This window comes from Ambystoma mexicanum, chromosome 11 (genome assembly GCF_040938575.1).
Source record: "Ambystoma mexicanum isolate Mex_15411 chromosome 11, UKY_AmexF1_1, whole genome shotgun sequence".
Taxonomy (NCBI): domain Eukaryota; kingdom Metazoa; phylum Chordata; class Amphibia; order Caudata; family Ambystomatidae; genus Ambystoma; species Ambystoma mexicanum.
In genome coordinates, this window is record NC_090934.1 from 1,067,969,680 (window position 1) to 1,067,982,862 (window position 13,183).

The 13,183-nt window shown below is 42.9% G+C and overlaps 1 protein-coding gene across 1 annotated transcript in view; it reads left to right on the plus strand.

Moving 5' to 3' along the window:
• WDR93 (WD repeat domain 93) overlaps positions 1-13,183 on the plus strand; it is a 640,373-nt gene that overhangs the window by 470,254 nt on the left and 156,936 nt on the right. The window contains exon 9 of the mRNA XM_069624316.1: positions 2,165-2,348. Coding sequence (XP_069480417.1) covers positions 2,165-2,348 — 184 coding nt within the window. The remainder of the gene's footprint in view (positions 1-2,164; positions 2,349-13,183) is intronic.

Consider the following 13,183-nt stretch of genomic DNA (forward strand, 5'->3'; position numbering starts at 1 on the left):
CATCCAGTAAGGTTGTTCGAGGATGGTGTTTCCTTCTCCTCTCTCTGTCCCCGGTTCTCTAGGTGACCCGAAAGGTCTTCTCCATTATTTGGGAGCTCTGCAGCGCTGCCACATAATGTGGTTGGTGATTCGGAAAGGCCAATGTGCATGTTCGTGTTCCGGAACCTTGCTCTTTGGGGTCTCCCAGCAAGTCTTCCAGGTGAGGGTGAGGCCTTCAAGTTCATCATCAAACTTTATTCGGCGTAGAAGCCATAACATTTGCAACATAAAAAATAAAACACAGACAGTTAAAATTGTTAAAATACAACCACATAATAATCAGTCACAAAACAGATAAATGTGCACTGGTAAAAATACAAGGCACAAGGATAAAAAGGAAAGGACAATTAACATAACCTAAGTTCAGTGGGGAGAATACAATTGCAGCCCCATAATTCATAGTGGGATCAGCAGTGTATATTCACCATCTAAGCTGAAGCAGCTCACAATTGGTATTCATCATTAGATATACTGGTCCATGTATGTCTTTATAGCCAGGTTATATGAACAAATTGAGCTACACAGCTTACAATGTATGGGTCTGGGTTTCCCTTGCATAGAGCCAATGCCTCATTGATTGAACAAACGCCAGACTTCCTGAGCATTGGGCGCAGGTATATCGCTCAACACTTTTGAGACATCACATAAAACTTCGAACCCCCTCCCATGTATCGAACAGTATTCGGTCAAGAGACCTTTTTACAAAAGTCGATGGAAAAAAATGATTTAGAACGACCGCTCTGTGACTGCATTGAGCAGTCTTTCTAAATCAAACTGTCACGCCCCTGCGATGCACACAAGTGCGTGCAGGGGCCGACAGCCACGCTAGGACCCGGAAATGCTGTCGTGGGAGACCGGGTAAGTGTGTGTGTGTACATTTGGGTTGGGGGATTCTTGGTAGGGGAGGAAAGCGGGGGCCTGAGGGAGAGGGTTTGGGGGTGAAATACCCCGATTTGGAATAAATCACAGGGGAGGATGCGGGGGGTAGTGGGAAGGTTCCTGTGGATGGCTCTTTCTCTCTCCCTTAGCAGCTGATCTTCGCAGTGGTCTGACAATGTCACTATAGGTTGCTTTCTTTCAGATGTAGGAGCTCAGCAATTGGTAGAAAGACATTGTCAAGTATCCGATAAAGGAGCATGGCTGGAGAGAACAATGCTCTGTAAACAAACCTATCCACACAGGGGATGCAGGAATAGGGCCCTTCCCTTCTGTCGCCATCCACCCCTGGGGTAGGACTGGCTCTGGATTTCCCTCTTCCAGCCTCCTTCTGAGAGGGTTTCTCAACCCCTTTTAGCAAGGTCATCGATTTAGCCTTGTAACAACACACAGTGCTTGAACTCAGTCCGTCTGTACCTTCTGGGCACTACACCCCTTTCATTGTACAGCCTCAATGCAAGCATAATTGTTCCCTTGCTTTCTCTGTTGGCCCTTCTGCCCCTTAATACTATGGGCCTCATTACGAGTTTGGAGGTAGCCATGCCGTTTTTAGCGGCATGGCTACCCCCAAACCGGGTACCGGGTTCCAGGAATAGGGAATTACATTCTTGGGACCCGGCCCAGGTACATCCCCATTCCCATTGAGCCCCTTTAGGGCTCATTGGGAATGGGGAGGATGCTAACAACGGGCCGGTTAATGACGGGCCCGTTGTTAGCATCCTGGTCTGCTAGCGGGTCCCGCTAAGGACGTCTGGCCAGACCAGACGTCCTTAACGGGACCCACTGCAGACCTCATAATGTGGCGGCCCAGAATGACCAGCGCCGGTCCCTTACCGGCACCGTTCATTCCGTGGCCGCCACACTTGTAATGAGGCGCTATGTGTTTGTAGACTGATTATCCTTAAGCAGGGTTTGTTACATTTTAAAAGTCAATAACAAGGGTCAGAGTCGATGTCCCGCAGAGAATGCAAATAGCCAGGAATTCCCATGCAGAAAGAGGGCCTCTCTCACTGTGCTGATGTGTGCTCTGTGTGATCATTCAAAGGTAGGAAGATGTTTATGCGACTGATATAACAACCTTTTAGAAGGGACAGTCTCAGTGTAAATTCGATCCAAACACAGAACAGAAATGCTTCGTACTGCTGATGGTCTTCTCTGCATTGACCTTATTGATTTGTTCCAAAACCAGGAAGCACTTTTAAAAGTCCTATGGATGCATTGCAGAAGTCTGATGACTACAGTGTCATTGGCTCGGGACAGAATCATGCGATCAGTGCAAACCAGTGGGAGCAACAGGAGGCAATATTTCTTCAGGAATTTAAAAAGTACCTTGAAGTGGAAAATCCGGAGATGGTACAAGACAACAAACGAAGGTATTGTCGGGGGTTTCGGCAACTAGGATTGTGAACGCTCTTGTTTAGCCAAAAGACACTTTGTGTATTTGTAAATAACTCTAGATCATTGTAATACTTGTTTTGGGCAGTTGAATTTGAGGATGACACATTTCTTATAAGTAGTCAATAGTCACTAGTTATCGTCAATGTTTCAAGGAATTATTAAACATCCACTTGTGTATACATTTTCAAATTCTATTTTTTTTAAAAGAAATATTGTATAAATATGCAATCTAACTGGGCCTTGCAGTTTTAAACGACTGCATATATACGCAATGTGAGTGGGTCTTGCATAGCACGACTTCTTCCAATTATTGTGGCCTTTTGGTACTAGGTTCTGAGGGCTGTGGAACGGTGCTAATGGCAGCAGAGCTCAAGCCGAGGAGCGAATCCTTTAGTGTTGATGAGTGCAGGCAGCATTCACTTTACACGCATTGGTGTGTGTGGGAAGGCTAGATGGTGGGAGGATAAGAGTGTTTTAGTTTGCAGTAGATGCTATATTAGCAGCTGTGCCGCTGCTGGGTGTGTCTTAGTTGGATGATGTACTAGGTATAAGATGGAAGAGGGAGACCAACGACAGGGTTGGTTATTAAGGTACAATGTCTGGTGGGTTATGTGCAAAATGATTTTTTGTAAACTGTATTGGCACTAGGCAGTTTTTTCCCCAAATCCCAATTTTAGAATGTTGCTCTTTATTCGTGCTGCCTTTCGCAAACCAGTCAGGTTTTCAGGATGTCCACATTAAATATGAGTGAAATGTGGATGGAATGAAATATAGTGTCGAAGTATCTTCCAAATGTAAACTGATGCTGAAACGCTGCACTGCTTCTTTGGAATATGGTGCATACGATTTAATTGTATAAAAAGTTTGTAAAGAATGTTACACTAGAAAAGAATGAGTGGCGTGTAGATAACCCATTAACCTGTTTATGATTTTCACACAATCAACGGGACGTTTATTCACACAAGCCCAAAGGGATGGGTTTGTAATCCACTTTAATTGCATCCAAAGAAGATTCAGAAAAGCCAATTGCATCCAAAAGCATGAAGGGCAAACTTCACAACTTGGATAGGCAAGAAAACAAATGGCCTGTGTTGTGGAAAGATTAATATCAGACAATATGAAAAGGAGCGGGTAAGATATTCTGTAAGAAGAAAAGAATATTGTTATCTTATCGAATGGTGAACAGCTCTGGCATATGGAGTAAAGTGGCAAGGCGATCACCATTTAAAAGACATTTCTATGTAAATCATATATTTATTTAATTACGGTCAGACTATTGTGCAAATCCATAATGATACATTGAACTGATTCAAATTAATATATTACCTATGCACAGAATTGAAAAACCATATTGTGTGTGGTTTGGAAAAGCAATGCATTTATTTCCTTCCCTGTAGCATTTTGACTTCAATCTGACCAGAGATTCCACTCATGGTAGCCCCAACCTTCGGAAAGCTCCTTGGAGAGGAGAATGTGAGAAAAGCACTCTGGACTGCTTTGGAATTGATGTAGAAGTGTCGTCCACCAGAAGATTATCTGCTGGTCTAAACTGGTTTACTTTATGCAAAGCTTTAAAGGAGATTTGTTTTGGTTCCATTACAAATTACCCCTTTTGAACTGTGCATGGCAATCAACTCAGCAAGGTGCTGGGCTCCAGAGAACAAGGGATTTCTGTCACTTTACCCACATCCATCAATGTCAGAAACCTCCCAGGAGGACATGAATAACTGTGCTGGAGCACTGATGCTCCCAAGTGAAAAACAGAGCAGGTGGCTTGTGTGTTATTCTTATGAAAAGTCAAGTAAGCATATATATTTTATCACAGACTTTCACATTTATAAATACAAATTAATCAAACTCTGTGATCATAACAGGTAGGCAAGTGGGACCAGGTGCATTGCAAAGATCGGAAATGTCTCTTTAATTTAATATCAAATATACATTTTCTACAATTGTGAAAATCAATACAAATTATGAAAAATAACTCTATAAATGCATAACCCATTGGTCTATGTCGCATGCCTAGGCGTGCATTTTAGGAAGGACATTGTTGGAATCCGTATTTCAATAATGTGTTATATTTCTACTCTGAATTAAAAAGGAAAAACAGATTTTTCATCTAGGAGAATTGAAAGCACATCGGCCCCCACCATTTTTCAGTTCACAAGGATAGAAATCGTAAACATCCACTGGAGATTGAAGGGTGTATTTTATGGGAGGGTCTCATTATTAATCCAGCCAGTGGAAAGATTGATTACATCAGGAATCTGTCATATCATATGAACATTTGGTGGTAGATGATGTAATGCTAAACATGATGGAGGAGGAGACGGACGCTCTCCGACAGCCTGCCAAATTGGATTATGAACAAAAAGCTGTTTGTCTAACTAGACTGGTGCTGAGTTGGGAATATCTGGGTAAAAAGGTGCTTGGTCCAGGAGGAAGATTTAAACAGACGGCAGCAGAGTTCACCTGCACCTAGAGAGACTGGAGACCAGAGTACTGGAGCCAGTTCTATAAATTCAAAGAAACATTTGAAAGTAAGTAGAAGAATCCCCAAGTAGAACTACATTTTGCCATTAGCGATTCTATTCTAAGTCTCAGGCATACATGTTTAAGTAGTGCCACTAGTGGTTGTTAGTTTCCAAAAGAAAGCAGGAGCATTGTAATGTGAATGACATGCTTGCTTCTTACTACGTTTAAGTGCCAAGTGAGATTTTATTCCAAGAAACTGATTGAATTTCTGTGTTGTGTGCAGTAAACACTGATTGCATTTGTGCACAAAGTGCAGTTTCTGTAATTAAGTTTTATTAAAATTATACTCAATGTGATTTACAGCCCTATTTGACAACCCAAACTATGAATCAATCCAGAAGCTTCATAGCCTGACAAATAACACTGGCCTGAGAAAGCCATAGCTATGTTAAGGAAGACTAGTAAGTCACTTCCCAGTCCATACAAAATGTTGCTAATGTGAATACCAATTTGCATGAAAGTGGAGGAGTAGTCATCCCTATTTAACCAAATTCTGGAATCCATTCTTCCATGTGGGGCTGGTCAGCTAATATTCAGTGCGCTCTTCATTGATAATGCTGTTCTTCTAATTCAAACCTACAGATGTCTGATCCTTTTTATTTTAGCCTACACTTAAATTGCAGTATAGAAATGTGTAATGTCATACTCATTTAACGGGGTAAAGTGAGAGAAATATGTGTGTATGCATGTAATTTGTTTAAGTAACTTTTGTCCGGTACAAATAATTGTTTATGATTCCAGAGAAAATAAAATGTGCTGGATTTGCTATTTACTGACAGAAGTTGGTGTTGGTAAATGGTGATTAAAGAGTTTTAATGTGCTGGCGGATGAGCGGCACTGTGGTCATGGAATGGAATGCCATTTAGAGGAAGCCTTGTGTAATTTAGGATCAGAATTGTGAGAAATCCTATTAATTGTTCTGTTGTGTGACAGAATTGTGTGCATTATGTGCAGTGCGATCACTGCAGACAGGCTGAGTAGAATTGTGTTTTTGATGTCTTATGGTCTAATTCTCTACATAAGGTCTGAGGACCATATTTCTATTGATTTATTTTGATGCATGACATATCCTGTTTCTTATTCCCAGAATTGATGAGTGGGAGTGTATTCTGAGGGGCACAAGACCTTAATGCTTGTCTAGTGAATAGAATACTACATCACTTAATATGTCTACAGTTTTTTGGTCATTCTGAAAATCGCACTGGAATTTACAATTTGGTTGATCAAGGAGTCTAAGCATTGTTCTAGGTCAGAAGGAGATGGACCAAATGGTGTCATTTTCAGAAGTTCCTTTTTATTTTATTTATTTTTTTTTTTTTGTGTTTAATCCCTTCGGATTTTTTTACAAAACGAAGAATAAATAGCTAAAATTCCCCTCCAATGTTTCCAATGTTTAGTATCTGATTTCCGGAAGGTCTCAGGTCTCAAGAAGGGACGAGGCGAACAGCTGTTAATGATTCGTCTGATGTCTTGGCGAGCCGGTAAAAACCTGCATGGAGGGAGCTCTGGCCTGTGACAGGTCTATATTTGCGCCATCTACAGGCGGGCAGTTAAAGGCTAAGCTTCTACGGAACATTTAGAGTTAATGATGTATTGCATGATGTTTACAGTAGCCAAGGCCCAGCCCTGTTTGTCGCCTGCAATCAACTTGTTCCAACAGGTCTCCTCGTCGGTTGCTGTGAAATCGGAGATGCAGTTCTTCAAATAGATACCCCGAATCTCTCGAGTCTTAGGGCAATTCAACAGGAGGTGACGAATCGTTTCTTTTTCTGTTGGGGATTTACAGTAACGGCATTGACTTGTGTTTGATCTGCCTCTTATTGCCAAGATCTCATTTGTCTCCAGGAGATTTAAACGGATTCTCAAAAAGTAGAGCCGAGCTGCTCTACTCGGAAACCGTTTAAGGTATGTTTGCAGTGTGTCCTGTTTTTTAAAGAACGGTGGAAGATGGCTGGTAACTTTGTATTTATTAGCTGATTCTATAGTTTGAATCCAGTCCCACTCTTTGATTTTTTTGGAGGTTTTGACTGGGTTGGTTATCAATTCTTCCTTACAACTGTCGGCTGAATGTAGGAGGGCCAGCATGGTGGATTCCCATCTCAGCAATGAGTTACATGATTTCATTTCCAATTCCTGATTTATCAGGCGATAAACGTATGGGCTTCCTGGCATGATGCATTTCCTATATAGTAGGACGCTATTCAATGCCACTGAGGTACTCCAGGATAGCAAGCCAAGTTCTCGCCTAAGCGGCGCTATCGGTGTCGATTTCGGGAGACCCAGTATTTTCCTCCAGAATAGCGCCTCCAATTTGGGCCACAGTTCTGCCGGTAGGTTAGGCATAGCATCTGTACCATAGGTTACAGTAGGGATGACCTTCTTTTTATAGAAGTCCCTTACTGGAATTATGGAGTAACGACCGAATTTGAGGTCAATTGCCTTTCCCTGGTTCGATAAGTTCTTAACTTTGTTGATGAGGGTTTCTTGCATTGATTTATCATTCGCCGAGCTGTCTAGTGTGACTCCTAGATACTTAAAGCTATGCACCTTTTCGATTCGGATGGAGCCGAGGCAGAAGTTGGACTTTTCAGCTTTTTTTGGAGTCTTTTGGAGTCTCATCATTTTAGTTTTTGACGCATTGATTTCCAAGTTGTTTTCTTCCATATACCTTTGCAAGTTGTTTAACTGCCGTTGGAGACCTATAGGTGTCTGATCTAATAGGATCAAATCGTCGGCGTAGAGTAGGCGGCTAATCAAGGTTCCTCCCAATTTCGGTGGAAAGGAACGGATTAGTGTTTCGGAAGTTTGAAAGTCCCCTAGGTAAGTCCAGAAGAGTGCGGGGGCGAGGGGACATCCTTGTTTTACGCCTCTCGATGTTTTTATCTCCTCCGACAGGAACCCTTGTTGGTTTAACCTTACTCTCATTGATGTATCTGAGTATAAGGCTTTGATTGGGTTCAGGATCTCTAGAGGGCATTTCCAGTTGGTTAATTTCTGCCATAATCTGGTACGGTTCACTTTATCGAAGGCCTGTGTTAGGTCAATAAACGTGATGTATAAGTCTGGTTTACCTTCGAATATCTTGCTTTTCAAAATGTTCAGTATCATGATGTTCGCGTTCGTACCCAGGTTCTTCTTGAATCCTGTTTGAAAGTTGTCTTGACAGGGGGCGCTGGTTGCCCATCTGAGAAAATGTTGCAGGAGGAGAGATCCAAATAATTTCCCTATCGAATCCAAAAGTGCTATTGGGCGAAAATTCGATGGGTCAGCTCTATTTCCCTTTTTATAAATCGGGACTATGTTCGCACGGGTCCACGATGGCGGTATTGATCTGGAAGTTGCACAGCGCGAAAAGATTATACTCAAGAGGTGTGCCCACGCTTCAGGGTGAGTTTTAAGATCAACATTTGTTATCCCGTCAGGGCCCGGGGCGCGGGATGGTTTTAATTTCTTTATCTGTGACAGGATCTCGTCTTCGTCGGTGATATTGATCCATGGTGAGGTGATGTCGGATGATTTGTTCTCCCTAGGTGTTAACTCCTTGAATAAGTTTGCAAAGTGGGCCTCCCAAACTGCCGCCGTAATTCCATTTAGTTGGTCGGGGAGAGCGCCTGGCGTAGCCGAGTGGATGAGGGTCCAGAAGTCTCTGGCATAATTGCCATTAATTGCCGTAAGGATATTTTCCGCGTCTTGCTGCAACAGGTTATGTCGATAACTTCTTAACCAATTTTTGTAAGATTTTTCGGCTTTTAACGCTGCCGCTGGTTGGTTTAAGGTCACGGCGAGTCTTTTTGCTCTTCTTAGTTCTCTCTTTTTCTCCTGTATAAGTTTATCAAATGTGTGTCTCCGCTGCGATTGGTTTTCCCTTTTTCTTCCACGTGGGATACTAAAGGCTACCAGCAGGGGCGTGTAATCAGCCAGTGGCTGCTGATTTAGTACTGTGAGCGCTTTGTACGCTGTTGTTAACGAGTTTATTGCTTTTTCTGTCATTTTCAATCTGGTGCCTTAACTTAAGGCAAGGCAGCAAGGCAAGGCCCATATGGGGTGCTGCCTTGCATGGGGTGCTGCCTTTATTTAACTTAAAGGAAAAAGGCCTATCTCTCCCTACAAAAAGGGTTTGCTCTGCATAAAACAAACTAAGTAGGGTGCTTGTCATTAGTAGAGTAGTGCAAAATGTATAGTCCATACTCTGTCCAAAAAAACTATCCTATGCTGACCCTACCAATAATCTAAACATCCAATGAAAAGAGGTCTGGGAGAATGACTCCCTTCTACTGAACAGGATTCTCTAGCCTCAGTATTCTATCTTCAAATAATTCTTTGTTTACATGAACCAGTTCCTTTAGTTCTTCTAGGTGGTTCTTCCACCTCCTGGGTCTCCCCTGTCGTTCTTTAAACACCGTTCCTTGTTTTATCACGGTAGGGTCTTGACCCTTATTCCTTTGGGAATCTTGCATTGTCTCTTTCTTACTTTCTAGCCTTGGTTTGGTTTTTGTGCACTTTCTGGGCTGAATTAATTTTATTTCAAATCATTCTTCACTATCTTTACGATATTCACTCTCTCTGGGATGGGTATACCGAGTCCCTCTGTACTCTTCACTTTCTTTAAGGTATTCACAAGCACTGGGGTGAGTATGAGGAGTCCCTTTGTATTCTTCACTTTAAGGTATTCCCAACCACTCAGATCAGTATGAGTCCTGTTATGCTAGCCACTTTCTTTAAAGTACTCACAACCACTGGGATATGATACGATAAGTAATTTATAACGACCCTGTACACAAGTGTTTCTAGGCGCGACAAGACAGGGGCGTGGGAGACAGCAGGAGGACAAAACAAATGATCTTACTAGGCCTGGTGTCATTCAGATCGTGCAAGAGCCATGCGTAAGTGTAGGGAGGAGGAAGAGGGGAAGTGCCAGGGGGAGCGAAGGGGGAAGCGCAATCAGGGCAGCATTGCTCTGCGTGTGGAGCCCAGGAAGCGCAACTGTGGGCAAGTGCGAGTAAGCAGTGGACTGTAGGGTTCCAGTTACAGCCCCTAAGTGCACAGTAGGCCCGGAGGCAGTGCAGGGGCTACTGGTCATGAAGCAGCCTGGCACCCAGTGAGACTCTGAGGTTAACCAGGCAACAAGGTGGGTACAACAAACGGGTAGGTCAGCAGGAGAGAGAGAGAAAGCAGCGAAAAGGAAGATATAAAGCAGCTTCCGGAACTTCAGGTGGTCCAGCTCAAGTTTGAGAGGGGCAGGGATACCATTCCAGAGAGAGGCAGAGGAGAGAGATCTACCCCCACTCTCTGCCTGCCTCTCTGCCTCTGGATGAGAAAGAGGAGTCCTGTTATAATCTTCACTTTCTTGAAAGTATTCGACAACACTGGGTTGAGTATAGGAGTCCCTTTGCACTCTTCACTTTCTTTAAAGTCTTCACAACCACTGGTACACGTATGATGAGTGTTAGGTTAGATTCCTCTTTACTGCACCTTTCCTTCCATTTCTATGGATGCCCAAACATTTTATCTCACCTGTACATTTTACAGTACAGTGAAGCCTTAAACTTCACTACACTGTCTTTTGCTCATCTGTTATGGGGAAACTGACATGTCTTTCAGGCTGTCAGTACTGGGAAACAGTGTTTCCCTTAGACCTGTTACTTTGTTACTACTTTTAGTAACTTGTTATTATTGTATAATGCATCTTACAATGCAGTACAGTTGGGTACACTTTTTGGTTTGCCCTAGACAACACTCAGGATTATTGGTTACACTAGGTGTGCTAAATGGACAAGCTGGTGGTAGCAGTGACTTTTTACCATTTTGTTGGTGCAATTCGTTTTAGCCTTACCGTGTTTAACCGTGTTTGGCTACTTACTGTGGCTAGTAGTTAAACATGGGCATACCACGAGATATCTCGCTTGTCCTTTGCTCATCTTGTCTTTTAGCTTTCTTCCTGGCTTGTGAGGAAAGGAAAATCCTTACATGGATCCAGTGCCAGGGAAAGCAGTGGCTTTTGGCGGGTTACTGGATTGCTGTGTGTGTTTACTTCCAGGAAGTGGGTTGGGACTGTCTGGTCCCAATCCACTTTCTGGTGCCCATGTGTCTAGGTGGAAAGAATGAGTTTTGCCATCTGTGGCCTGATTGGCCCACTGCTGTGGTGTCTCTGTGTGTGGGGCAGATCAGTCATCGGCTAGTGAGGGCTGCTGCTTTTACCTGGCTTTTTGGATAAAAAGAGGACCCATACACCAAATCTACATAGATCCTGGAAGAAACCAAAGGAGCCAAGACTCCTGTCCAGTGGAAGATCTCCAGCAGTCCTGTGAAGGAGCTGCGACCTTTGGAGTGGAAGGACCATCCTTTCTCAACTCCAGCTCAGAGTCCTACAAAGAAGAGCCTTCAGAAGTGCCATTGTCGCTGACCAGCTCTGAGTTTGGGCTACCATGCTGCCGACATTGCCATTCTGGGTTGATGCCTGGAACTTGGCGGATCATCGGCGTGTCCTATAAGACTTACCTTTGCAAGATTTTGTGGTCCTAGCATCAAAAGGACCCGAGATAGGAGGGAAAGTGTGACCGCGACAAGTGAGTCCCTTTGTGTCACTGTGCATCAGTGCCCGTCATCTGAAATTGCTTACCTGCGTCCATTCCTGTCCTGGTTCGGGCCCTGCATCGAGTTTTGCTGCATTCTTCCACTGTGAGTCCTTGCACCAGCATCAGACACAGACTGGATATCTGCTCGAACTTGCAACCCCTGGGGATCAAGGGCTGAAGCTGACATCGGGAAAAGCGATATGAGATCTTCTTCAACCGACCTGCCAAGTCTCATGAAGAATCGGAGTTCGGGAGGAGGGAGGTGAGTTATAGTGATACTTACCTGCATGCCTAAACTCCCTTTAAAAGTTTGCTAATGTTTACAAAACTTTTCTAACACTTTGGTCTTGCCATTGCTTGTTCACACAAGCACTCAGAAAGTAGGGAACATGTTTGTTAACTAGTTTAACTCGTCCCCTGACCATTGGAACTGTTCACTGGATCCCAGACACCCTATCTTCATTTTTTCCAGCTTCACAAACTGTGTAGAACTTTGCAGAACTTTTGGGCACAAGGCCCAGACAATTTAGGGTTGGACTTGTGAAGCTAGGGTTGATTCTCTGTGTACTTATCTGTACCTTTCTTTTCAGTGAATTGATATGTATTTTGCTCTACACCAGTAATTGTATATATGTATCTAATTTTTGTGTTTTGTGATAGTATTACCTGTTTGTAGTCATTTTTCACTGTGTTTTGGCCATAAGTAAAGAAGTATTCATATACCCATTTTTCATAGTGTGTTCCATGACTGCTTTGCTGTGTGTGCCCATTGTGGACCCTTTACAAGTTCATCAGCCTTGAGACTTAGCCGAGACCACTTGCCTAGCTACCTTGAACGGGTTTGGCTGCAGCTCCCCAGAGTTGTCCCTGTCAAAATATAGGTTGGCCTTCTATACCTCTGTCCACCAGGCAAGAGTATAGAAAATCAGTCCCAACAATGAGTCCCTTTGTACTCTTCACTTTCTTTAAGGTTTTCACAACCACTGGGATGAGTATGATGAGACCCGTTAAACTCTGCACTTTCTTTAAAGCATTCACAACCACTGGGGCCGAGTATAAGGTGTCCACTTGTACTCTTCCAATAATGTTCCCTTGTCAGCCTCCCGTGCTTATACATCAGTATTTTCAAAATGTGGCATTTTCTTAGATCAAATAAGTTTGTCAGAAAATATATACTTAATCCACTATTATCACTGCTTTTTCCCCTTAGTGAAAAAAATCAGTTTTTCTTTCTATTCAATAAGAGTACTTTTTAGTGCTCCACACCCAGTTCTAAGTTACCAAATATATTATAAATAATACGTAATAGGATGCTACACGATCCTAGACAGGCTCAGTACTCCCTTTATTCTCTGACTCATAAAAAGGCTAATCGCAGCATGCAGGCATTAAAACCTGCAAGCGTAGTTGGAATCTACAGTTGTTCCTGATCAGAGTGGTTTACTATCTGTGAAGTGCTATTCAGGGTTCGCCATGTTCCTATATTGACTGTTTTTAGATTAAAGAAGGAAAAACAAATGGAATTTAAGAAAACCTTTGAATAAGTTAAAACGACAAAAAAAGCAAAACACATTTTCATGAAAAAAGTGCCACCATAAATAACCCAACAATCTATATCACGTGGAATCCTTCATAAAATTATTAATTTGCAGTGAAAAGGCATGTTGCCTTTTGGCCACCACAAAACTATTGTGATCTTG